This window comes from Suillus subalutaceus, assembly GCF_016647625.1.
Source record: "Suillus subalutaceus strain FC151 chromosome Unknown DFJ58scaffold_45, whole genome shotgun sequence".
Taxonomy (NCBI): Eukaryota; Fungi; Basidiomycota; class Agaricomycetes; order Boletales; family Suillaceae; genus Suillus; species Suillus subalutaceus.
The window spans coordinates 119,627-143,077 of record NW_024540294.1 but is presented as its reverse complement, the minus strand read 5'-3'; the positions used below and the strand labels follow the sequence as shown (position 1 = coordinate 143,077).

General features: G+C 47.7%; 8 protein-coding genes across 8 annotated transcripts; 4 read left to right on the top strand and 4 right to left on the bottom strand.

Annotated features, from left to right (window-relative positions):
• The first annotated feature begins 408 nt into the window (after positions 1-408).
• On the top strand, positions 409-2,414 carry DFJ58DRAFT_345219 (uncharacterized protein). Its single transcript, XM_041379957.1, has 9 exons — positions 409-908; positions 963-1,004; positions 1,060-1,116; positions 1,175-1,226; positions 1,283-1,329; positions 1,378-1,432; positions 1,493-1,585; positions 1,688-2,082; positions 2,132-2,414. Exons 1-9 carry the CDS (start codon positions 782-784, stop codon positions 2,404-2,406), a joined length of 1,143 nt encoding a protein of 380 aa, XP_041244488.1. The 5' UTR covers positions 409-781; the 3' UTR covers positions 2,407-2,414.
• A 322-nt stretch (positions 2,415-2,736) lies between these two features.
• Positions 2,737-4,379, top strand: DFJ58DRAFT_345161 (lamb YcsF family protein). Its single transcript, XM_041379956.1, has 10 exons — positions 2,737-2,975; positions 3,030-3,050; positions 3,105-3,169; positions 3,227-3,347; positions 3,402-3,482; positions 3,544-3,727; positions 3,779-3,830; positions 3,891-3,930; positions 3,996-4,103; positions 4,163-4,379. Exons 1-10 carry the CDS (start codon positions 2,931-2,933, stop codon positions 4,232-4,234), a joined length of 789 nt encoding a protein of 262 aa, XP_041244487.1. The 5' UTR covers positions 2,737-2,930; the 3' UTR covers positions 4,235-4,379.
• Positions 4,380-5,706: 1,327 nt separating this feature from the next.
• DFJ58DRAFT_879965 (uncharacterized protein) lies at positions 5,707-6,726 on the bottom strand (the record flags this gene model as incomplete). Its single annotated transcript, XM_041394520.1, has 8 exons — positions 6,542-6,726; positions 6,450-6,491; positions 6,334-6,390; positions 6,229-6,280; positions 6,131-6,177; positions 6,014-6,080; positions 5,866-5,955; positions 5,707-5,758 (listed from the first exon to the last, which is right to left on the bottom strand). Coding segments are annotated over exons 1-8 (540 nt in total), but the record flags the coding sequence as incomplete, so codon positions are not given.
• Positions 6,727-6,826: 100 nt separating this feature from the next.
• DFJ58DRAFT_905990 (NADP-dependent oxidoreductase domain-containing protein) lies at positions 6,827-8,491 on the top strand (the record flags this gene model as incomplete). The annotated part of the gene is made up of 10 exons (XM_041394986.1): positions 6,827-6,907; positions 6,976-7,271; positions 7,330-7,417; positions 7,467-7,558; positions 7,627-7,707; positions 7,760-7,883; positions 7,931-7,997; positions 8,055-8,183; positions 8,233-8,282; positions 8,335-8,491. Exons 2-10 carry the CDS (start codon positions 7,244-7,246, stop codon positions 8,489-8,491), a joined length of 816 nt encoding a protein of 271 aa, XP_041244485.1. The 5' UTR covers positions 6,827-6,907; positions 6,976-7,243.
• A 1,779-nt stretch (positions 8,492-10,270) lies between these two features.
• On the top strand, positions 10,271-12,026 carry DFJ58DRAFT_344912 (NADP-dependent oxidoreductase domain-containing protein). Its single transcript, XM_041379953.1, has 9 exons — positions 10,271-10,662; positions 10,718-10,805; positions 10,855-10,946; positions 11,017-11,097; positions 11,150-11,273; positions 11,321-11,387; positions 11,445-11,573; positions 11,623-11,672; positions 11,723-12,026. Exons 1-9 carry the CDS (start codon positions 10,635-10,637, stop codon positions 11,883-11,885), a joined length of 822 nt encoding a protein of 273 aa, XP_041244484.1. The 5' UTR covers positions 10,271-10,634; the 3' UTR covers positions 11,886-12,026.
• Position 12,027: 1 nt separating this feature from the next.
• Positions 12,028-12,609, bottom strand: DFJ58DRAFT_345091 (uncharacterized protein). Its single transcript, XM_041379954.1, has 2 exons — positions 12,458-12,609; positions 12,028-12,408 (listed from the first exon to the last, which is right to left on the bottom strand). Exons 1-2 carry the CDS (start codon positions 12,494-12,496, stop codon positions 12,160-12,162), a joined length of 288 nt encoding a protein of 95 aa, XP_041244483.1. The 5' UTR covers positions 12,497-12,609; the 3' UTR covers positions 12,028-12,159.
• DFJ58DRAFT_345131 (P-loop containing nucleoside triphosphate hydrolase protein) lies at positions 12,464-15,640 on the bottom strand. The gene is made up of 12 exons (XM_041379955.1): positions 15,529-15,640; positions 15,076-15,478; positions 14,972-15,024; positions 14,884-14,918; positions 14,779-14,813; positions 14,388-14,725; positions 14,229-14,336; positions 14,105-14,173; positions 13,759-14,056; positions 13,343-13,708; positions 13,096-13,287; positions 12,464-13,040 (listed from the first exon to the last, which is right to left on the bottom strand). Exons 2-12 carry the CDS (start codon positions 15,228-15,230, stop codon positions 12,635-12,637), a joined length of 2,055 nt encoding a protein of 684 aa, XP_041244482.1. The 5' UTR covers positions 15,231-15,478; positions 15,529-15,640; the 3' UTR covers positions 12,464-12,634.
• Positions 15,641-16,436: 796 nt separating this feature from the next.
• DFJ58DRAFT_727281 (P-loop containing nucleoside triphosphate hydrolase protein) lies at positions 16,437-19,313 on the bottom strand (the record flags this gene model as incomplete). The annotated part of the gene is made up of 11 exons (XM_041385456.1): positions 16,437-16,685; positions 16,735-16,929; positions 16,997-17,114; positions 17,170-17,361; positions 17,416-17,816; positions 17,869-18,131; positions 18,304-18,411; positions 18,463-18,882; positions 18,942-18,980; positions 19,034-19,086; positions 19,138-19,313. 11 exons carry the CDS (start codon positions 19,311-19,313, stop codon positions 16,437-16,439), a joined length of 2,214 nt encoding a protein of 737 aa, XP_041244481.1.
• Positions 19,314-23,451: the final 4,138 nt, after the last annotated feature.

The following is a 23,451-nucleotide window of genomic DNA, read 5'->3' as shown; positions in this document are numbered from 1 at the left end:
ACGTTGGGATGGGCTCCTCTTCGTACCGTGATTCTAGGCATTATATATATCAGCCTGTCAAGAGGGAAGTCTGAATCGAGTCCGATAAGGGCCAAAGCCGCGCACACTGACATCATGTGTCCAAGTAGTAACTCCATTGCTGACCAGTTACGACCATAGCATATGACACATTTACTACAGCAATATAGTTCCTAGCCACCACGCGAGCCATCGACGATCGTCTATACTTACCATCGGATGCTTAGGTCGTGGTCGATGTCGAGTCGTATGATCATTGATCAAACAGTGAGGCAAAACCAGGCTGGCCCGGGTGTCTGGGTGTGAATTTTTGGTGTTATTCTTAGATTACCATTCCATGATAGAGACCAAAAATAATACGGTAAAGTCAAGTCATAACTATACTTACCAGTTGAACATGATAGGCCTCACACTGCCATTACAATGAACTTGATGTTGCAAGTTAATGTCGATTTTATCAATGGGTCACGTAGCCGCGACGAGTGGCACCACCACGACGTCTCTGGTCACCTGACTCGGATTTGTACGAGTCCGATCAAAATATCAAAACTTGATCGTTGCTTCATACTTCAGGGTATTTCGTTGATGCCCAGCAGGGCCCTGCCCTGCCCTGGCAGGAGGCTCAAGTATCCAACTTTGATGCTGAGGCGCTGAGTCTCTGCACTGCCGTACATTGATGCTACTTATTTAATGCCTTAGTTTCAAGCCGACCACCCTCCCTTTCCCCTCGCCTCAATATTGTGGGCATCATAGACCGTCGGGTATGCAGGGATTTGCATGGGTTGCCCTCTTACTTCTGTATCATGCAGGTACTGTTTTAGCGGTCGGTAATACGACATGTCTTAGCAGTCAACTGGATTGGTACACAACCGCAGTTGGTGAAACGCCTTGTAAGTCATCACAGCATTTGGAGTGATTCGGATGGTAAATTGCTAATAAGTTAGGCATGACATATCAGCGGCTTCGACAAATATGCAACAGTGCTTGTGGGTGTCTCCAGGCGGCCTTTCTCTGGCATGTACTGACACGCATAACAAACAGATGTAGTGGGAAATTTCTCTGCGAACACCCCCGGTGATCGTTGCAATGATCAAGTTTGTAGGTCTTCTCTTATCGCGCCAATTTACTGTGTTTGCTGAACTAATTGATTGATTAGCGGATTGCTGCTGCAATTCTGTCGCATTCTCATTAAGCATGCTCTGCATGAAGTAATTCATATTCTTCTCTTGCACGGCCCGCTAATAACAGTTATCTAAACATGCAGTTGCCAAGAAGATGCTGTTCCAGGCGATGTAACTGGAATTGACGCGGGTAACACGAGTTAAATCTGTTTAATACGACGACTCACTTGTTCTGCAGCTCCTGGAACATACACTACTTATCTTGCTAGCTGTGGTACTAGCACAAATTACTCGTGAGTAAACCGAGATTGAAAGCAACGCACCTACTCACAACGCCACTTGGTATAATTTAGACTTCCAGCAAGCATCCAACAGGCTGTCTGCAACGAGAACATCAAACTTGATAACTTTCTGTACAATAGAACTTATTGGCCTGATGGATCTTGGTAAGTTTCTACTTGACGCACACAGTACTTGTCTGACCCTGAGCTAGGTACTAGTGAGTAAAATATCGAATGGGCGGTAGTTCATTCCTCACGATGACCCAGTCGATGGACAGCAGATTATGCAGTAGAACAGCAGGCGATCAACAATAACAACACTTTCACGGTTTGCCCGAACCAAGTCTCACCTTCGGCATCCCTCCCCACATCTACAACGGTCCCTACTGCAGCCGCCTCTCCCACTCTCACTAGTATTGTCTCTGCGTTGTCCTCTAGCTCTGGGAATACTGCTTCAGTCGCTTCATCTACTTCACAGAAAGCCGTCATCGGTGGTGCAGTGGGTGGCGCCGCACTCGCCATAATCGCAGTGCTCGGTGGTTTCTACTGTTACAGACGGGGTAAACGACCTCGCATGATCAGGGATACGCCATCCATGTTTCTGGGCCAATCACACGGCGCTCAGCCTGTCTATGGAGCGTCGTTCACGGATACTGAACCAGGTGCTTGTACTCTCAATGTGGTCACTCACGCACTCACAATATTCCCTAGTAGCCACTCAGAGATACAACAGTTTCAGTCCAGTTCGACGTCATCATGGGTCTGGGGAGTCTATTACCCCGGTGATACATTCTTTGAGCCCCGAGCGGGCTCGGTCCCTAAACACCTCATCTGGTGCATCATATCTTGTGAATGACAATTTCTCTGAAGCCGCGCCATACAGCCGAGAAGATGATGCTGGCACGCTAATTCCCCCCCATGATGGCGCCTGCATACCATCCATCCTGGGTGTTGAGAAATGCGCCGCCAAGCGACTCAGACCCTAGTGAAGGTAGCTTTGTTTCATGGTGTTATGTCCGTTATGCTCATCGTGCAGTCATATAGGTCAAGTTCGGTTAGATCAAACTGTTCAGACTTTGTGGCCAAGCAACGAAACACGCGCAGGAAGTCTAACAGGGGTTCTGCAAGAGAAAACAGCGTCCAGGTGGAGTGCTGATAGCTAAGCAAATGAGGTGTAACATTATGCATTAATATTGTCCATTGTTCCGGACATTCTCACAGTTGCTCATGTGATACTTATTTACGGCGGCTCGCATGTTATTGATACTTTATGATACAAATGGGAACTAACTCTATCTTGTGATCAGTGCTACTTCCTGTCTACTTCACACTGTCGTGGGCGCAGCCACCAGTATGTGCAACCACGGGCCGAGGTCTTCGGGACTCATAAGGTCACCTGCTTTCAATTACTGGCAGTACTTCTAGGATATCCAGCTTGTCAGCGACATCGTCTTATCGCCTTCAGATAACGCCGACTTTACGAACGGACACCACGCGAATTAGTTATACCATGAGCAGACCATTGAAAGCTACTGTCAACTGTGATATGGGGGAGGTAAGTGATGTCATTGTAACGGCGTAGTCGTTCATCACGTCAACATTGCACCAGGGCTTCTCCTTGTATACCATCGTATGTATCGCAGGGTGAATATCGTATTATTTGTTTCAAGAGAACACCAAACAGGGAGACGACGAAGGTCTTATGAAGACAATCCATTTGGCAAATGTTGCCTGTGGATTCCATGCTTCGTTGAGTCCCGCTTGTCAACTTTGGCTGCTTGTTCATGTGTTAATAGATCTACTCAGCGACTTCTCGGTCATGAACAAGACAGTTGCACTCGCCAAGTCTAACAACGTCCTTGTGGGGGCTCACCCTTCCTTGCCTGATTTACAAGGTTTCGGGCGTCGCGAGATGGCAATTGAGCCGGTGAGCAATGTCATCGGTCAATGTAAATGCATTTAAACATTCATGAGTCGGCAGGACGAGCTAGAGTCCTGCTTCATCTATCAGGTAGGTGCATTGGACGGGTTTTTGAAACGCTACGGGCTTCCCATGAATCACGTACGGTTTTCCGTTTTGATTTCCACAGTCCAATGGCTGAGATAGCGGCCATACATTATAGATAAAACCCCACGGCTCTGTCTACGGTCAGACAGCACGCTCTATCGACCTCGCACGGGCAGTTGTTGGTGTCACCAAAATCTTCAAATCTAGCGCGGCCAGTCCTCAAGGTGTAGCCTTTATGGGGCTCGCTGGAACAGCTCACCAACAAGCTGCAGAAGAACTGGGCGTGCCGTTCATTGCAGGTTTGTCACTGCCGTACTGATTTGCATGACTGAGTAACGAGAAAAGTTTAGAGTGGTTTGCTGACCTTGACTACAGTGATGAGGGGAAATTGTTGATAACGAAGTTAGTTGAATTTATCTGGTATCGCATGTTACTTTGATTCACCTGTGTCTTGGACTTTAGGAAGCATGATCCAGTACCCATTGAAGTCGTGCGCCAACGAGTGAATACCTTTCTTGGCCTATAGCGTCCAGCCTCTCACTCATCTCCTTTCTCATCTGATCGCAGGTAACAAACCTTCTGAGGTTCCATAAAGTTTCTACGGTCGGAGGCAAGCAGCTCGACATCGGAGCAAACATCGCTGAGGTCTCCATATGCTGCCATTCTGATACTCCAGTGAGCACCTCTTCTTGTAATCGAGCATCTGACACAAAAGCTGATATGGCTGTTTTTAGGGGGCGGTGGAAATCGCCCAAGCAGTGAAGTCTTTGGTAGACGAAAGCAACACAGAGGCGGGCTATGTGTGAACGGAGGAATATGAGTAAAGAGGTCCCAGTCCGAGACTCCGCACTTAAAGACTAATATGTATTGCAAGTTGTATTAGCAAAGCCTTGGTAGCTTTCAAAGACGAATCACATCCCAACAGCATCCACATAGTTTAGTCTGATTAAGCGAGCTGCTGCGCTAACACTAGTCATCCGGGTCTTCATCTGTGAAGTGGCTTGCTCCCCCAACTGACCTGGGGTGGTAGTCTTCCCGAACCAGCGCATATGGGAGCTGGATAAATACCAGCATCTTCGTGTCTAAGTGGATTTTCATTCGCATCTGTCTCCTGGAGCAGAGCAGCAGATGGGCCTTGGACGTCGCTTTATGTCCCGTGAAGGAGTAGCAAAGACCGCCAGCGACAGGATACGATCCACGGGGGAGGGACTGTCTGGTGCTGTGGCTCGGGTCAGTTTACGCACATGAAATTGACCGCAGAGTACAGCGTCAGACCGCGGTATTGGCAAAAGGGCTGTGCCGACCGCCGGTTTGCGTGACTGCAACCCAAGCGAACATGCAGATGAGTCAGATACACGATATGAAAGCGAACGATTGGACGAACGGCCTACATGGTAAATGTCAGAGTGGTAGATAGTATGGCCGGGCAGGGACAATAGTAAGTACTGTGTAATACATATGGTATATGTGTGTTATAATCATCCAGAGTCGAAAAGTATGGAATGAAATTGTTCGTCAAACAGAAGGTGTGATGACGCATCACGACTTAGTGCGCCTGGGCCTAGGCTCACTGTCCGCCGTGATCTGTGACCTGGAAGGCTCCTCTGCTTGGAATTCCGAACCGGGATTCAGTTGCGAAGATTCTCTGTCGGGCACTTCCCAGCCAGGGTTGTACGCTGGAGGTAGTCTTCCAGAGACTGAGCGTGTAAGGTTTGGAACAACCCCAGCATCCTCGTGTCTAAGCGCACTGACGGAGTTCCCAAGAAGGTCCGATGAGCTCTGGCCGTTTGTACTAGTAGTTGAGGCTAGTGCACTAGTGGGGGTAGATGTCGAAGAGAAATTGTCTGACAGTGATATCGGTAGATAACTCCGTTTGCGCGGATACTCGAACCTGTTCGAAGTCGGTCTCGTGCCTGCATCTAAATCGCTTAACATTCTTGCCATTGACGGAAAATGTAATCAAAGACTTACCAGGATCTGTGATTGTATATGGTGAGACCGTTGCCATTGTGTATGGGCTATCGGTATCCAATGAAGCGCGGCGCTCCAATGAAATGCGGCGCTTACGCCAGCAGAATCGTGCGATCACGACGCTCCCGACTAGCACGATCAGACCTCCGATTACAGGACCTATGATTATGGCGATATTACTATTAGATTTCTGAGCGGAATCCGCAGAAGCAACAGTCGTTGTCTGGGATGGGGCCCCTGAAGCAGTGCTTGTACTGCTGCTTGAGCTCAAAGTCGAGCTTGTCGTGCTATTGCAGTGGGTGTACATGTTGTTATTTGTCGCCGCTTCGTCCTCAGCAGCGGTGTTCATGGTGTAGGTACTTACAGATGTAGTCAGTACTTCATGAAACATGAATGCCTAATTCACGTACTAGAACCTGAACACGCCATTAACATTGGTATCATGCTCGATGAACTGGACACTCACCACGCACCGTCGGTCCAAAAGAGGTCGTACAGAAAATTGGCGAGTTTGATGTCTTCGTTGCAAACTGCAGCCTGTACGTCACTAGGAAGCCTAGACAAGAAACTACGTAAACAACAAGCAAGCGGAACTTGAGCACTATTGTACTTACGATGAATTCGTTCCTGGAGTGCAAAACGGTCCAGATGGAGAACGATACATCCCATATGCGCCAGTACCTGAATAAGATTTAATTCTAGTAATATTACGGACACCACTGCAGTGTTACCAGCGTCGATCCCATTGACAGACCCGCCATTCACATCCCATTGACAGCTGGGTTGTAAGTTAGCGTAATGCTCCCAGTACTCAGCTAAGGAAACATACTTCATACAAAGCATACTCAGCGCCCACGATATAGAGTTACAGCAACAATCCTCTACCCATGAATGTAAACCTGACTTGTACGAGGGGGACCTAACTGAGACGTACGCAATTGATCGTCGCATTGATCACCTGGAGTATTTGGTCGAAAGTTCGGGACTTCATCTTAGAGTCGTTTCATGTTTTGTTTGCGCTTCAATGAACACGAACAAGATATGACATACAGTTGGGATTACATATTTGTCTGAGTCTTTGGTACGTCGTACCTATTCAACTCAGGACGGGACTCAAATGGGTAAAAAAGGATGAATCTCACATGCTGTCTCTCCTACTGCTTCTGTGTACCACTGTGTCATATTCCCCGCACAAGTGGTGTTTCCTGCAGCTGCGAAGTCAATTAAAAACACCAGCAGGATAGTTGCAATGGTGGGAACGAGACTTTGGAGCATTTTAAAATTTGGCGCTGTGAGGGATGCTTCTAGGGAGAATGTCGGAGACAAAGAGTAGGTGGCTGTGCAATGACCTTATATCATATGATATTTTGGGCATTAATATTGGCGAAGAATATAACCATTCTCAGATAGTAGGTTCGGATATTCTTGGCAACTCTGCATTGCAGGCCCTGGTTGCCAGCGGTTGCCTTGCATCTTGAAGGAGGACTATTAATGTTCAAAAAACAAAGGTAACAGAACTTTCGAAAAGAAACTTTGATGATACAGCATGGTGTACCATTGATCATGGCTGTCACAGAACAAATATCATGATAGACTGGGTTTGATGCCAGTGTGGAGACTACTCGGAAGAGCACTGTCAGAAATTCAACGTTCAACCTTCGCTCCTGGCTGACAAATTTTATGGGCGCTATCAGTGCTCACTGTTATATGACCCAATACTGCTGACCACTACTTTCAGCTTCTATGTCAGCCGTGCATATAATATTCGTCAGCTCCCAAGTGCACCGCACGCTTCAGACTTGCATAAAGACTCTTTCCCCATCTTTACCCTCCAGCTCTAGATAATGGTTGAAACAGTTGCACTATTCAATGGTGAGTTTCTACTATCATACGTCCACGTGGTATCTGATCAACACGAATCGTCTACTAGGGCACACTATGCCCACTCTTGGGCTCGGTGTCGCCATGAACGGGGAATGCGTGGAAGCTTGCAAGGTTGCCCTTCAAAATGGCTACCGGTGCGTATTGCATATCAGTCAAAGTTTCAAAACTCAGTTAGATCATTAGAATGATCGATGTCGCCCGGCACTACGAGAATGAAGTTCAAGTCGGTGTTGGGGTAGGGAAAAGTGGTGTTAAGCGCGAAGACGTCTTTATCAGTAAGGACATTTCGTTCGGGAGCTCCTAGACATTGACCTCTCATATCTGGTTCCCTTTGTCACGTTAGCTTCCAAGGTCTTCCATAACGATTTCACGTACGATGGCACGATGGCTGCTTTGAAAGACTCGATCGCGAACCTTGGATCTTGCAAGTCTTGTACTTTGCTGATAATCTTTACGGCTTACAAGATGTGTACTAGCGTATTATGATTTATATCTAACCCACAGCGCTACTGGAGGTAAGGACGCACGTCTTTCTGCCTACAGGGCTCTTTTGGACGGCAAGGCGAGCGGGATGATCAGATCTGTCGGTGTCTCTAATTAGTAAGTATCACCACTCACAGGTTCCCTCTCGGCTGACAGTTGAATAGCTCAGAAAAGCACATAGAAGAGATTCGCGAGGCTGGTCTAGAGATGCCTGTTGTGAACCAAATAGAGGTGAGAATTACTGCGATTGGCTCACAACCATTGCGAGGAAGCTGAAACTGTCATCAGCTACATCCATTCTGCCAGCAAAAACCCATCGTCGAATACTGTAGAAAGAACAACATCGTTGTCCAGGCATACTCGCCACTTCTGCGTGGTGCTTTCGACAACCCGGTCATTCAGGAACTCTCCACAAAGGTGAGTATATACTGTATCTTCTTGCGTCATAATGTTTGATGTGTTACAGTACTCCAAAGATCCTGCTCAGATTCTTATCAAGTGGTCTTTGCAACGAGGGTGAGTGACGCGCGATTGGTATTTGCCTATATTCTTATCTAACTCCGCCCAGATTTGTGCCTCTGCCGAAATCCTCGCATCCCGAACGTATCATAACCAATGGCCAAGTATTTGATTGGAGCATTGAACCTACAGACATGGCAAAGCTTAATGGGTTGGACCGCGGGAAGGAAGGCGCAATTACCTGGAATCCAGTCGACGTCGACTAGGGAGTCGGGTCAGCGTATGAAGGCCAGATGTTGTGCTATATCACGGTATGATGCCAGTGTGTGTAATGAGAGTACTCAACGAATTCATTTTTTCGCCACGTCTTTGGACTGCACAGGCTGCACAGCTGCAAATCCCGGATTGCAGATCTCACCCATTGGACCATCAATTTTTCACACGAAGACTTGACTTGTGTAAGAGCAGTTTCGGAAATTCAATTGAACCACGTTCGCCTTCCTCCCGGTTGACGAGTAGCGGATTTTTTGGGCCCTATCAAGCTTCAGACTGTTCAGTACTTGAGATGGAGGAATGCGATGAGCATTGATGTCATGACGTCTTGTGCTATCGAGTTTCTGGTACTGGAAGAGAAGACATCCTGCATGCAAAGGGAAATGCGCAAGTCGTGCTTGCGTATTTTCGGTGCGGACAGAGTACGGGACAAACTAGAGTACAATCATATACTATGAGGGAATTCAGTCCTGTGAATTCAGAACAAGGGTGAACCGTCAGGAGGCCAAAAGGACCACCCCGAACGGCTTGACAGGCAAAACAGCGGAGAAACCCAATTGGTTCACTGGTGCGTGCGTGCGAAAGAGCAGGAGAACCCCTACCTTCAAATTGAGAACTCTCCCTCACTCCTCCAGGTTCCCTGAACCTTAACTTCAAGAAGCGATATTGCAGTAGTTGTAGCTGATCCGGAGTCAAGGCCGGAAGGGTCGGTTTAGGAACTTGGCGCGTCAGCAGTTTCCGCCATTTGGTGAGTGTCTCTGTTTTTTTCAGTTGAGTTGACCGAGTGTAGTAGGGTTCGGGTGGGTGCATGATCCAATGCCAAATGCAGATGTTGTCCTTTGTTACTGAACCGCGATGCAATATCGATGATCATGATCTGGCGATGACCTATTTGCTCGATGGTGGTTCTCGAGGCCGGGAGAATCAAAAGCGACTACGAAAATTAGGGACGAACCATGCTTATACCATATTCGCGCAACTACCAATCATAGAGCTTCTTGGATGGTCCAGACTCTATATACGATCCCACAACCTCGTCAACGTGCATCCAACTGAATCTGATTACCGCAGAAGGATAATTACCCACCATGATAGCCGCTGTGCTATACCTGCGAATTTGGGGATACAAAATGACCCGGTTCAAAACCGTTCTCCGAGGAAATGGGCAGTGATACGCGAAGGAACGTGTCGAGATCGCAAGAGGGCTTGTGACTGCGGAAAGCACTCGACCAAGAAGCTGACAAACAATCTCGGGAAATTTTAATCGATGCAAGCTCGAGACCGTCGTGGGGACAAGGGCCGCTGTGTTCAACTACGCGGAGCCAGATATCTATGGAAGGCTGGGCTATTGACATGCGCTTGCGGGACTGAAATTGGTGCCCGTAGGGGGTGACGTGGGTGACTTTGAGTCGCTATTAAGGGGATACGACGTGTGATGATCATGATGATGTGCATGTAAGCAAGGTTCTCTCTCACTGTCTCGCCAAAATTAAGCCTGAGTGATCCAGCTAGCCCAGAATGTATACGACCCAATACTGCTGACCACCCGAGAAGTAAGGCTTCAACCAGACTCAACAGATTGCAGCCTTCTCAAGTCAATATTCGTGCCATGGATGTACCACAACTCTCAACGTCAAGTCCGAAGGATTCGCAAACATCTAGCACAGTACTTGATCTACGCAGCCTGATTTCCGGAGCAAAAAAAATAAACGATGATGAATGCTTTTGGTGCAGCCCTCCAGCAAAATGACGAGACGGTTGATGAAGCCGAAATTGCTTAGACTCAAAATTTCTGGGCAGGATCAAGAAGGTTTAGTGTTTTATCATGGGTAGGTACTTAATGGGGACGCATCCAATCCCGCTGCTCCTGTTCGCTAATGTGTCACATCTTACTGGGGCGTCACATGTGTCACATGTCAGACTCAGGTGTCGAAGCCCCTCCGCATACATCTGTCCGCCCTGCCGGGGCCCGCTTGCTTGACATAGTTGGTTGCTTCAACCTCGGTACGAAGAGGCTGTCAGATTCTATGTCAGTCGTGCGTATAATATCCGTCAGCTCCCGAGCGCACCGCACGCTTCGGACTTGCATAAATAGCTAGCTCTTTCTCTAGTATCTTTACCCTCCAGCTCTAAATCATGGTTGAAACAGTTACACTCTCCAATGGTGAGCTTCTATCATCATACGTCCACGTGGTGTCTGATCAACATGAATAATCTAGGCCAGACCATGCCCACTCTTGGGCTCGGTGTCTACATGAACGAGGAATGTGCGGAAGCTTGCAAGGTTGCCCTTCAAAATGGCTACCGGTGTGTATTGCACATCAGTCAGAGTTTCGAAATTCAGTTAGATCATTAGAATGATTGATGGGGCCCGGTACTACGAGAATGAAGTTCAAGTCGGTGTTGGAGTGGGTAAAAGTGGCGTTAAGCGCGAAGACGTCTTTATCAGTGAGGAAATCTTATTCGGGAGCTCCTAGATATTGGTTTCTCACCTATATGGTCCCCTTTGTCACGTTAGCTTCCAAGGTCTTCCATAATGATTTCACCTACGATGGCACGATGGCTGCTTTGAAAGACTCGATTGCGAACCTTGGATCTTGTAAGTCTTGTACTTTCCTGATAATCTTTACGGCTTACGAGATGGGTACTAGCGTATTATGATTTATACCTAACCCACAGTGCCATTGGAGGCAAGGACGCACGTCTTTCTGCCTACAGGGCTCTTTTGGACGGCAAGGCGAGCGGGATGATCAAATCTGTCGGTGTCTCAAATTAGTAGGTATTATCACTCACAGGTTCCCTCTCGGCTGATAGTTGAATAGCTCAGCAAAGCACATAGAAGAGATTCGTGAGGCTGGTCTAGAGATGCCAGTTGTGAACCAAATAGAGGTGAGCATTACTGCGATTGGCTCACAACCATTGCGAGGAAGCTGAAACCGTCATCAGTTACATCCATTCTGCCAGCAAAAACCCATCGTCGAATACTGTAGAAAGAACAACATCGTTGTCCAGGCATACTCGCCTCTTCTGCGTGGTGCTTTTGACAACCCGGTCATCCAGGAACTCTCCACAAAGGTGATTATATACTGTATCTTCTTGCGTCATGATGTTTGATGTGTTACAGTACTCCAAAGATCCTGCTCAGATTCTTGTCAGGTGGTCTTTACAACGAGGGTGAGTGACTCGATTGATATTTACTTATGGTCTTATTTGCATCCGCCCAGATTTGTGCCTCTACCCAAATCCTCGCAGCCAGAACGTATCATATCTAACGGCCAAGTATTTGATTGGAATATCGAACCTACGGACATGGCAAAGCTTGACGCGTTGGACCGTGGGAAGGAAGGCGCAGTTACCTGGAATCCAGTCGATGTCGACGTCGAATAAGGAGTTAGGTCACCGACCTCAGGCCTCAGGGCTACCTCCTTGTCATCACAAGTTTTAGGTAGCAATGTGCTAGTACGAACAAAGAATCCGACTCCTTCGTTTGGGAGTATGTAATACAACAACGTTCAAAAACACATACCAGATAAATACAGCAAGCATTGCATTACATGACAACGACAGAGGTTAATAGGAGGTCACCGGTCAACAAGAGGGAAGATCTATATTTGCACGAAAGTACTAGCAGACGAAAATACATCGCAACCTCCCACGCCAATCAAGTACTGTTGCCGAAAGTCATGAGTTTCCGGCGAATGTCTGATAGACACTGCTTTCTTGTCGAGAGCGATGCACGTTTCTGAGCGATGGAAGCGTCTTCGCTGACCAACTCGTTCATACGCTCAGAGAAGTTGTGCCCAGACGCAACATCGGTCAGCAAGCTCGTAAAAAGGCTCTGCGACAATTGTTCCGCCAGGGCATGGTGCAGAGAATGCTCGATCGTCAGAGGAATATGGTCAATGATGCGCTGCTCGAGGGATAAACAAGTTGAAACGCAGACAATAAACGAGACTCGCCTTGTAGGCAACGTGATAATAGGCTCGAACATCAGCCATCACAATTAGCTCTTCCTGGAAGGAGTCGGGAGGTAACAGACGCGCAAGATCCGGTATCCCAATATTGGCATACCCCGCTTCTGCAAGTGCCCTCAAAGCTTTGGCCTCGGGCGTCTCCGACGACGAGTAAACGCGGGATCAAGAGGTCGAATTCAAAACAGGAGCCTGTGGGGGTACAGCCCGTATAGCTGGTTGTATCCGTGCCGAAGACGACGACTGTGGACGATATGCCCTTGGTGAATCCGAAAAATATACCTGCTCCGTCGGTCCTTCGTATTCCGTCACTCCTTCCACCATCGACGCTTCCTCAGAATCGTCATCAGAGGACGTGGTTGAATAATGCTCCTGATTATGATGTACGGGGGCCTTATACTGAGAAGCTCTACTCCGAACTATCTTATAACGAGCCAGCCATTTTTCGCGCAGTGTTTGAAGATAGTGCGTGTTCTGAGTATAGTGCGGAGTAGTTTCCAGAGCCAAAGCCGATTTAACAGCTTCTTGGGCATGTGCTTTGCAGACACCAACATGACTTCTAATCAAATCGCTAGTGTCGCAGATAACTTAGGCCAAGGCAATAGTTATGAAGAGTCAATGCTTACCCAACATAACCCTCGAGCACTTTGAAGCGTCCAAAATGGATGCTTATGAGTGTGTCGATGACTTGATCGAGCACATCATTGATACCTGCAAGACAGCGCTCAGACGGAGCAACCCAGAGTTTAGTGAATTGAGCGATGAGATTCGCCTTCGCCTGATAGGGCACATTGTTCGGAAGCTCCCATCCAATTGCCCTTGATGATTGATTGAGCTGCTCTCCAATTGCCACAACAAAACACGAAAACATACTCTTGGATGACCCTGCTGACTTCATATATGCCCATCACTTTCACGCCAGGATCTCGCTCAATAAGGGTCATCTTCCCTTCAGTATCATCCAGTGGAACATACTCTTCCGGTTTTTCAAAAGGCCTGAAATCAGGAGCAGTGCCGCGTATATTCCTCTTGAAAATAGAATAGAGCGCGCGATTCCGCTGCGCAAGACGTTTGTCTTCGTGACTGCCATTCACAAAACTCTTGAAGACATCGCAGAATGCATTAACACGTCCTAAAACCTCGATTTGTGGGTCGTTTGCAAGCGGCGGGGGCAATGCATCGAATTCCTTGTTACATTGGGCAAGGAGCTTGTCGACATCTTCTCTGAGGCGCGGTAAACTATAAACAAGGTAAGTTCTGTTAATCAAATGACTAGAATTTCCACGCACGTTTCTTCAATTAGCTGGATCAGCAGTCGGCTTACATCGGATACAAAACCCGGAATTCCAAACCGACGACGGTCGGTCACGCCATTCCAGGGCGACGTGGTGTCGAAATATTCAGTAGCACGCCTTTGCAATTCAGCACGAGACAGGCGTTGTGTCCGTTCGGCATCATCGGGAAGACGCACGCAGTAAAAACCGTGTCTTAATGTGTGATCCTCCGAGCGACCCTCAATGATTTCTACCCATTTTCGGCGCTGGTTGATAGCACCGGCGCCGAGCGTGTCAGGTTTCGTAAGGACACCTGAAAAAATTTGAGTTGTTTAATCATATCGCAATATGGAAGACTTGCCAATCGTTCGCTTTCCGTCGGGGTCTGCGGCCCTGGCAAGAGTCATGGATTGTTGATTTTCCATATCATCTAGGAGGGCGCGCATCAGCTCAGTCAAAAAGGATTTCGCAGTTCATGCACATACCACTCATGGGAATTGTGGTCAATATGATGGTGTTCTCCTTCTTGGTGTAATGTTCCGCCAGACTTTTCACGAGGGCAACAGTTTCGGCTTCTTCGTTTTGGATCAAACCTCCATTGCACATCAGATATATCATCTCAATCCAGATCAGCATATACTTACCCGGCAGATCATAGAACGACAAGTCTGTCGCATCGGGGTCTTCAATCGAGACAGACACAACGTTTCGGGAGAACTTCAGTGTATTCTTCATGCTCCTGAGTTCCTCGATGGTCTTCGTGTGGAAATTCGAAGAAGGAACATTCGGGTTCAGAATGGCTGACTGGGCACGACGCAGCCAAACTTCAACCTCACTTCTGTCGGTAATCGTTCGGCCAAAGAGCTGCGTAGTGGTCTTTTGCACTGGCAGGTCTCGGCCGTTATTATCGAAGCCCATCCGTAAGGTGATAGTGCAAGACCACGACGTGGCATGACTAGACATCGTACATTCCATAGGACATCTGTATAGAGTAGCATAAGCATCCCTTGCAGTGACTGATGGTGGTAGGGCCACCTTGTACACGTTCCGCTGTCTCTCGGGACATTGATCTTTATCATAACGGAAAAAATAATGAGTCAAGGGACAGAAGGACAGACTATCTACCGAGTCCCGACGTACCCCACTAACGGCTTCGACGAGCGAACTTTTGCCCGCTGAAATATTGGGTTGGGTACAGCTGTGGTTACGAGAGGAGGCGACCACGAACCTGATTGGCCACCGATGACGACTACAGATGGTAAGTCGATGAGCGCCTCGGCACTATACGAAGTCGCATGAACAAACTTTGCGGTCAGATACACAAACACGCACCCCATGGATTTGAGGTCAGACATCATTTTCATAAGCTCTCTACGCCTGCGGGCATAGTCAGTGGATGATATGTCAACCCCCGCATCTGGAGGGTTGGCGGAACCAGGAAGAGATTTGGCATTAGGAGATGTATTGCCTGATGATGTATTTTTCATGGTAGATTGGATGTGAGATGTGTGTTGCACACAATATCTGAATGGCCTCTGCTTTTATGCGCCGGCGCCTTCTTGGACATGCGTGTCAAATCATACAACGTTAACTTGATATCCGCAGCCGGTACTAAGCCACCTGCATGTAGTATAAAAAGAGAGAGCGCCGTAAAATGTCGCCCACACAGCAACCATCAGCGCATGATAATCTGTTGGTGACATTGCTGTTCATTGACAGCTATCTGGTGACATCCCTATGTGAATGTCGTAAGACTCATACCAATCAGAAGTGATCTGCGATGACCTATTCGGCAAATCGTGCTGTGTTGTTCTGATATTTTCTGATATCAGAGCCTATCAGAACTGTCCAGTGGCACCTAGCTAGATGTGACCAGAATCAAAAGGACACGTACAGGACATAAAATTGTTATCTCATACAGGATGTCACGAGCACTCGTACTAGGTCCATAAATACAAAGGCAATTGCCCAGCTTAACTTGAAGGTGCGAATGGTCATTTCAGAAAAGGAAATATGTTTACACGCACATGTGCCTGGACGTTTAGATTTGTCCTACTCGTAGAGTCGGGGATTCAAATATTCATGCCTCTGTCTCTCACTCAAGTCCGTGAATGAAACTGTCAGACGATGGCATTATGAATTCGAGGCCTAGGAAATAATTTCGTGACGTTAAGTTGATATATGGATGTCCGAGTCGTTCGTACACGACTTCTTAAGCTGATCGGATAATCTCAGCTGTTGTCGTCTGCCCTCATTAGTAGCTCTGACACTTTATCTCTCTCCTGCAGCTCATAAAAGTTTTATCGCAGACATGGATGTCAAGTCCAGCTGCTTAACGACACACGTATTACCTTTTCCTCCAACCCCTACCGCTCCAGCTGGACAATTATCCGCAACCAGTTCCCTTTAAATCTAGCTTACACGACTGCTTTCAAGGACTGCTGATGCTTTTACTTTCTCGGCCCGGGCACCGTTCCCGATCTTTGAACGCACCATTTTGCTCGCGAGCAAATATCGTGTACCCACACTCGTTTTCTAATTTACGCCCCTCCACTCACAAAACCATGCAACGACTGGAGGTCACGGCTTGTAACAGAACAATACAGTAACCACTACATAAACAACAACAGGTCTCAAGATCTATATTTGCACGAAATTCTAGCAGACGAAAATACATCGTAACCCCTCAGCGATCAAGTACCGTTACCGAAAGTCATGAGTCTCCGGCGAATGCCCGATAGGCGCTGTTTCCTCGTCGAGAGCGATGCACGTTTCTGAGCGATGGAAGCGTCCTCACTGACCAACTCGTTCATACGCTCAGAGAAATTGGGCCCAGATGCAACATCGGTCAGCAAGCTCGTGAGAAGGCTTTGCGACAGTTGTTCCGCCAGGGCATGGTGGAGAGCATGCTCGATCGTCAGAGGAATATGGTCAATGATGCGCTGCTCGGGAGATAAGCAAATTGAGATGCAGATGATAAACGAGACTCACCTTGTAGGCGACGTGATAATAAGCTCGAACATCAGCCATCACGATTAGCTCTTTCTCGCGTGAGTCGGGAGGTAACAGACGCGCGAGATCTGGTATGCTAAGACCTGTATACCCCGCCTCCGCAAGAGCCCTCAAAGCTTTGGACTCAGGAGACTCGCCGCGATAATATGGGTTAGCGACTTCAGGAAGTACAGGCTGTGCATGATGAATCTTGCGTTGATTCCGAACTACCTTATAGTAGGCCAGCCATTTTTTCGCTGACTGTTTGAAGATAGTGAGTGTTTTGAGTATAGTATGGGGTAGTTTCCAAATCCAAAGCTATTTTGACAGCTTCTTTGGTGAGCGCCTTGCAGATATCAACCTGAATTCTTATCAAATTGCTAGTGTCGCAGATAACTTAGGCCAAGGCAATAGTTATGAAGAGTCAATGCTTACCCAACATAACCCTCGAGCACTTTGAAGCGTCCAAAATGGACACTTATGAGTGTGTCGATAACTTGATCGAGCACGTCATTGATGCCAGCGAGACAGCGCTCAGACGGAGCAACCCAGAGTTTGACGAATTGAGCTATGAGGTTCGCCTTCGCCTGATATGGTACGTTGTTTGGAAGCTCCCATCCAATTGCCCTTGATGAATGGTTGAGCTGCCGTCCAACTACCACAAAAAATGCGAAAACATACTCTTGGATGACTTTGCTGATGTCATATATACCCATCATTTTCACGCCAGGATCTCGTTCAGTAAGAGTCATCTTCCCTTGGGTATCATCCAGTGGAGGACACTCTTCCGGGTTTTCAAGAGGCCTAAAGTCAGGAGCAGTGCCGCGTATATCCCTCTTAAAGATAGCATAGAGCGCGCGGTTCCGCTGCGCAAGAATTTTGTCTTCATGACTGCCATTCACGAAGCCCTTGAAGACATCGCAGAATGCATTAACACGCCCCAAAACCTCAATCTGCGGGTCATCTGCAAGTGGCGGGGGTAATGCATCGAATTCCTTGTTGCATTGGGCAAGGAGCTTGTCGATATCTTCTCTGAGGCGCGGTAAACTATAAGCAACGTAAGTTCTGTTATAGCAAGCGAGCTAGAAGATCCACGCGCGCTTCCTCGATCAGCTGGATGAGCAGTCGGCTGACATCGGAGACAAAACCCGGAATTCCAAACCGATGACGGTCGGTCACGCTATTCCAGGGCGACGTCGTATCGAAGTATTCAGCAGCACGCCTTTGCGATTCAGCACGAGACAGGCGTTGTGTCCGTTCGGCATCATCGGGAAGACGCACGCAGTAAAAACCGTGTCTTAATGTGTGATCCTCCGAGCGACCCTCAATGATTTCTACCCATTTTCGGCGCTGGTTGATAGCACCGGCGCCGAGCGTGTCAGGTTTCGTAAGGACACCTGAAAAAATTTGAGTTGTTTAATCATATCGCAATATGGAAGACTTGCCAATCGTTCGCTTTCCGTCGGGGTCTGCGGCTCTGGCAAGAGTCATGGATTGTTGATTTTCCATATCATCTAGGAGGGCGCGCATCAGCTAAAGCAAAAAGGATTTCGCAGTTCATGCACGTACCACTCATAGGAATTGTGGTCAATATGATGGTGTTCTCTTTCTTGGTGTAATGTTCCGCCAGACTTTTCACGAGGGCAACAGTTTCGGCTTCTTCGTTTTGGATCAAACCTTCATTGCACATCAGATATATCATCTCAATCCAGATCAGCATATACTTACCAGGTAGGTCATAGAACGACAAGTCTGTCGCATCGGGATCTTCAATCGAGACGCACACCACGTTTCGGGAGAACTTCAGTGTATTCTTTAAGCTCCTGAGTTCTTCGATAGTCTTCCTGTGAAAACTCGAGGAAGGGACGTTAGGGTTCAGAATGGCTGCCTGAGCACGACGCAGCCAAACTTCAACCTCATTTCTGTCAGTAATCGCTCGGCCGAAGGGCACCGTAACAGTCTTTGGCATGTCTTTGCCGTTATTATCGAAGCCCATCCGTAAGGTGATAGTGCAAGACCATGACGTGGCATAACTAGACATTGTACATTCCATAGGGCATCTCCATAGAGTAGCATAAGCATCCCTTGCAGTGACTGATGGTGGCAAGGTCACCTTGTACATGTTCCGCTGTCTCTCGGGACATTGATCTTTATCATAACGGAAAAAATAATGAGTCAAGGGACAGAAGGACAAACTATCTGCCGACGTACCCCACTAACGGCTTCGACAAGCGAGCTTTTGCCCGCTAAAATATTGGGTTGAGTGTAGCTGTGGTGGCAAGAGGAGGCGACCACGAACCTGATTGGCCACCGATGACGACTACGGATGGTAAGTCGATGAGCGCCTCGGCACTATAAGGGGTCACATGAACAAGCTGCGCAGTCAGATCAACAAACACGCACCCCATGGATTTGAGGTCAGACATCATTTTCATAAGCTCTCTACGCCTGAGGGCATAGTCGGTGGATGATATGTCAATCCCTACATCTGGAGGGCTGGCGGAACCAGGAAGAGACATGGTATCAGGAGACGTATGGCCTGAAGATGTGGTTTGCCTGCGTCCGAGAAGTCTGTTCATAGTAGATTGGATGCGAGAAGTGTGTTGCGCACAATATCTGAATGACCTTTGTTTTTATGCCCCGGCGCCTTCTTGGACAAGCGTGTCAAAGCACACGACATTAACTTGAAATTCAGGGTAAGGCAGGTATAAGAAGAGAGCGCGCTGTGAGATGTCGCACACAGTGCACACAGCATACATCAGTGCATGATCATCTGTTGGTGACATTATTGTTCATTGACACCCTATGTGAATATCATAAGACTCATACTAACCAATTAGAAGAGATCTGCGACGACCCATTCGGCAAATCGTGTTGTTCTGATATTTTCTGATATCAGAGCCTATTAGAACCTGTCCATACATGGCAAAGATGCAATGAGAATCGCCAGTAAACGGACACGCACAGGACATAAAATCGTTATCTCAGTATACAGGATGTCCCATATGAGGTCTTGTAGGTCCATAATACAGAGACGACAGCTTGAAGAAGGTTGCACACGATATCACGTGCAGGACGCGTATACTAAGTATAGAGTCGAAGTTCCAAGGATGGGCTTTACACAGCCATACCATTTGCAAACCCAACCACGATGTTGGCTACTCCCAAAGCACCGGGATCAGGAGGAACACTAATCCTTCCTTCTCCACCTCCCACATACGATGCTCGTTCTAATCGTGCCTTCATTCCCCGGGTCTTCAAGTTTGCCGCACCTTCTTTCACAGCGATAACAGCATCTTCCAGTGAAGCTTCTGACGAAAGCACAGCACAATGGTACTAGTGCGTCAACGACAATTATATCTTCCGGACGAGTGTGTGTGTGTGTATTCCTAACACAGTTAGAGCGGCGTTTAGATCGGCCAGTTAGTGAACGCAGGGCACTGGACCATGCTGTGAAGATTGCGATTATCAAAGCACAGAAATGTTCTTCACGTCCAACCAGCTCACGAGCACTAGTAGAACCACCTATGCTCCCTTCCAGTATTTCACCCACGTTACTAACAAATGCGGCAGGAACTGTCTTCGCTGGATCCAGGGTCCCAGAGTCGAGGGCCACAAGAATGGCTGTATTCTGATCAGGATCACAGGCAAGCGAGCGGCATGTACTCCTAAACAAACCTTTAGCGCTACAAGTGAACGTCTCTCTGCAGCCACCATCGCCCACAACTGTGACAAATCGTGGCATACCTGGCTCAGGGACTAGCACAGCTTGACATGCATATCTAATACCCTTGTTCACCTTCTCTTCTGACATACCCAAACCTTGCTGGGTCGAACCCCTATCAGATGAAGAACGAGAACTGTCAGATGGAGAAGAAGTGAAGGTTCGCAGCAAGACTTCCACCTGCGCTTCATCCCCAGTGAAACTTGCTGTAACGGGACAGGGCAGGGTATGTTGAGATGTAAATATTCCTCCTCGACAGGGGTGGCCCTGACAGCCGGCCATGAGCGTACACAAAGCTAGGAATGGGCATCAGTTGGAGCATCCAGGAGCGCGAGTAAGTCGATCTCATCGTCCTCGTTGTTGCCTGCAGCAATAAATAGTCCATCAGTATTTCCTGGCCATGCGGAAGGAACTTGAATCACCGTTAATAAGTTCGTAAGTCCTGGATACATTCACATCGGAAATGGAGAATCCAGGCGCACTCAACGAGGTCATAAATGGAACGCAGTAGACACGAGACGGAACAATCTTCTGCGACGCTAATTTATGTCAGTTGTTTTTGGACCTTGGTGGAATGATTCCACCTACCAAGAACGCCAAGAACTTCTTCCACTACTGCACCAATTTCTAGTTGCGATATACCGCCAAGACTGTTCATAAACAATACAGTGACGCCATCTTCGCGGAGCCACGGCTCATAAGTATCAAACGTGGACACCCCTGAAATGCAAAAGAAGTTAATTTTGGAAGGTAATCTGAATTGAATAATGTACCTTCACCCTGATAGATATTTGCTCCATCCTCCGCCAGACATACTCACCAGCGCAACAACATCACGGTGGCGAGCCAACAAGAGGATTCCAGCGATGCACAGCAGACACCTGGTTCATCGTATAAACCGAGTTCCAACCCAACGTTGTCATCGGCAATTAGTTGAAAAGCTACATGGTTTTATGCCACGCAATTGACAGTGGAGCAGTGGAATCTAGAGCGTTACCGAATGTCAGTGTATGTATATGATAAATGGTGCCTGAACTCAGACCTGAATGAGGTTCGCGTCAAGGAACATGACAATGTCCGAGTGCACCACCAATGCACTGCCAATGCTACGCAAATGTGCGTCACCAAGGCACTTCGCACGTAAAAGTGTGGGACTAGGGGCACTTGGAGAAGTATGTGCTATAAGGAGATCTATCATGAGCACCGACAGAAGCAAACTACGAAGAAATTCTAGCACTCACCCCCTTTGCCACCGAATATTGTATAGGTGCGAAACATCCGGGACTGAAGGTTGTGAGCGTGCTGAATGCGGTCGACGTTTCGCTTTTGCCCCAGACAAGGCAAGATAGGAAGGTCGTGAGGGTGGTCGGTCCGAGAGGTCTCGGGGGAAACATTTGTATGCAAGGTCCTTGGTGCGAGCATGCTCCATAGCTACATCAGGAAATCACGAGATCACTTTTTACCCACTTAAGTACCACTTTTCATACGACTTAGCGAGCAACCATCGCACAAAGTCAAAAAAGTAGCACGGACTTTTTTCAGTAGATCTCACTACTCAAATTCTACTTATCCTCAGCTTTTTCACACTTATTTTTTGTGGGACGGATTGAAAAAAGCACGATACTGAGCATTGAAAGTTGACCACATCAAAAAAAGGGGTCCAAAAGCATGAAAAAGCAACTAAAAAGTAGTCCAGAAGAATGCAGGAAGCTCGCTGAATGTGTGGATTTGTAGGTAGTATGGCTTCAATGATCGGAGTGGGGGCAGGGGAAATGCAGCAGGGATCTATTAGTGTGTAAACGGTACTGGTACTAAGCACAGAGAGCATGGGATGGAACAAACAGCCAATATTCTGCCGGTGTCAGATGAGTCAGTAGTTGTAGAGCGCATGACGAGGAAAAAATACATACAAAGCAGGGCACGCCCACACTTGGGTTTCAGGTCCTCGGCAGGAGCATTCTTGAGCTTCTGGATTGCCTCCTGGCGCTGCTGCACCATGGCGATGGTGTCTATTGTATACTTCAGCCCCCGCCTTGCGAGTGATTGGTAATAATCAGTCGTCGCCAATCCACAATTTGCCTCTGAAAATGCCGACGTGCCAGCGTCCTTGTTACTGGATTTATTGCGTTTCGAAGGTATCGTTCTGCGAGATTTAGTACTGCCCTTCACACTACCAGTGGCTATGCTTTGGTCATCGTCGAGAGCCTTGGGCTTTGCAACAAAGTTGAAAGCGCGTTCGAGCTATAAAAAATGATGGTTAGTTAGAGTTAGAATATTTTAATAGGACCTACTGAGGCAGCACATGCTGCAATCACGGCCTGCATACCCTGCAATTGCAGATCATCCGTGTTGATCGCAGGCACGTCGAGGAACCCAGCAATTGCATTGCATCAGTAAACCACTTTGTGGTGTACAGCGCTGTACAGCGCTGTACAGTGTGCAAGCTCCACAGCTTGGTCCCTGTTAGCCAGTTCATCAAGTAGCACCTTGCTCTGTGAATTTCTGTACAGACACTCACAGACCACCCAGCAACTACGAAATTCTACTTAAATTGGCAAAAAAATTTGCTGTCTATGTATGTACAGACACTCACAGAGCACCGGAACTGTGCAGATATTGTTCACTGTACTGATATTGCTCGCTGTACTGCTTACACGACACTAAAAATAAAACAAAACCAATATATTCAATCACATGACTATGTTGGACGGTATTAGATCACGATCGGGAACACAATGATACAACGGTGTCTAAAACGATGAAAGAGGGGCGCGGGAATAGAAAACTAGTCGAGAAGAATTTGCAGGTGGTCGTGCTTCGCCTCAACAACTCCTTCGAGATTCAATGCCGCGGCCCTGTGCAAATGAAATTAGTATAAAAGTTTTCGGAGAGGGTGGAGATCCTTGCCATCCCGCTGCAGCCCATTCTTGCAGTTGAGCTGACAGCCTCGGACCATGATACGCGTCTCCAAGGATATCTTTGAGAAATACGAG

Coding starts and splice junctions, on each gene's coding strand:
- DFJ58DRAFT_345219 (XM_041379957.1), top strand. CDS start 782: ATGCAGGGATTTGCATGGGTTGCCCTCTTACTTCTGTATCATGCAGGT. Junction 1,227..1,282: donor TTAAGCATGCTCTGCATGAA/GTAATTCATATT, acceptor CTAAACATGCAG/TTGCCAAGAAGATGCTGTTC. Junction 1,330..1,377: donor TGTAACTGGAATTGACGCGG/GTAACACGAGTT, acceptor CTTGTTCTGCAG/CTCCTGGAACATACACTACT.
- DFJ58DRAFT_345161 (XM_041379956.1), top strand. CDS start 2,931: ATGAGCAGACCATTGAAAGCTACTGTCAACTGTGATATGGGGGAG. Junction 3,170..3,226: donor GCCTGTGGATTCCATGCTTC/GTTGAGTCCCGC, acceptor AGATCTACTCAG/CGACTTCTCGGTCATGAACA. Junction 3,931..3,995: donor TTGAAGTCGTGCGCCAACGA/GTGAATACCTTT, acceptor ATCTGATCGCAG/GTAACAAACCTTCTGAGGTT.
- DFJ58DRAFT_344912 (XM_041379953.1), top strand. CDS start 10,635: ATGGTTGAAACAGTTACACTCTCCAATG. Junction 10,947..11,016: donor GCGCGAAGACGTCTTTATCA/GTGAGGAAATCT, acceptor TTGTCACGTTAG/CTTCCAAGGTCTTCCATAAT. Junction 11,388..11,444: donor CAGTTGTGAACCAAATAGAG/GTGAGCATTACT, acceptor AACCGTCATCAG/TTACATCCATTCTGCCAGCA.
- DFJ58DRAFT_345091 (XM_041379954.1), bottom strand. CDS start 12,496: ATGGCTGATGTTCGAGCCTATTATCACGTTGCCTACAAG. Junction 12,409..12,457: donor ATTATCACGTTGCCTACAAG/GCGAGTCTCGTT, acceptor TCCCTCGAGCAG/CGCATCATTGACCATATTCC.
- DFJ58DRAFT_345131 (XM_041379955.1), bottom strand. CDS start 15,230: ATGAAAAATACATCATCAGGCAATACATCTCCTAATGCCAAATCTCTT. Junction 14,726..14,778: donor GACAGCGGAACGTGTACAAG/GTGGCCCTACCA, acceptor TACTCTATACAG/ATGTCCTATGGAATGTACGA. Junction 13,041..13,095: donor GTGCTCGAGGGTTATGTTGG/GTAAGCATTGAC, acceptor CTGCGACACTAG/CGATTTGATTAGAAGTCATG.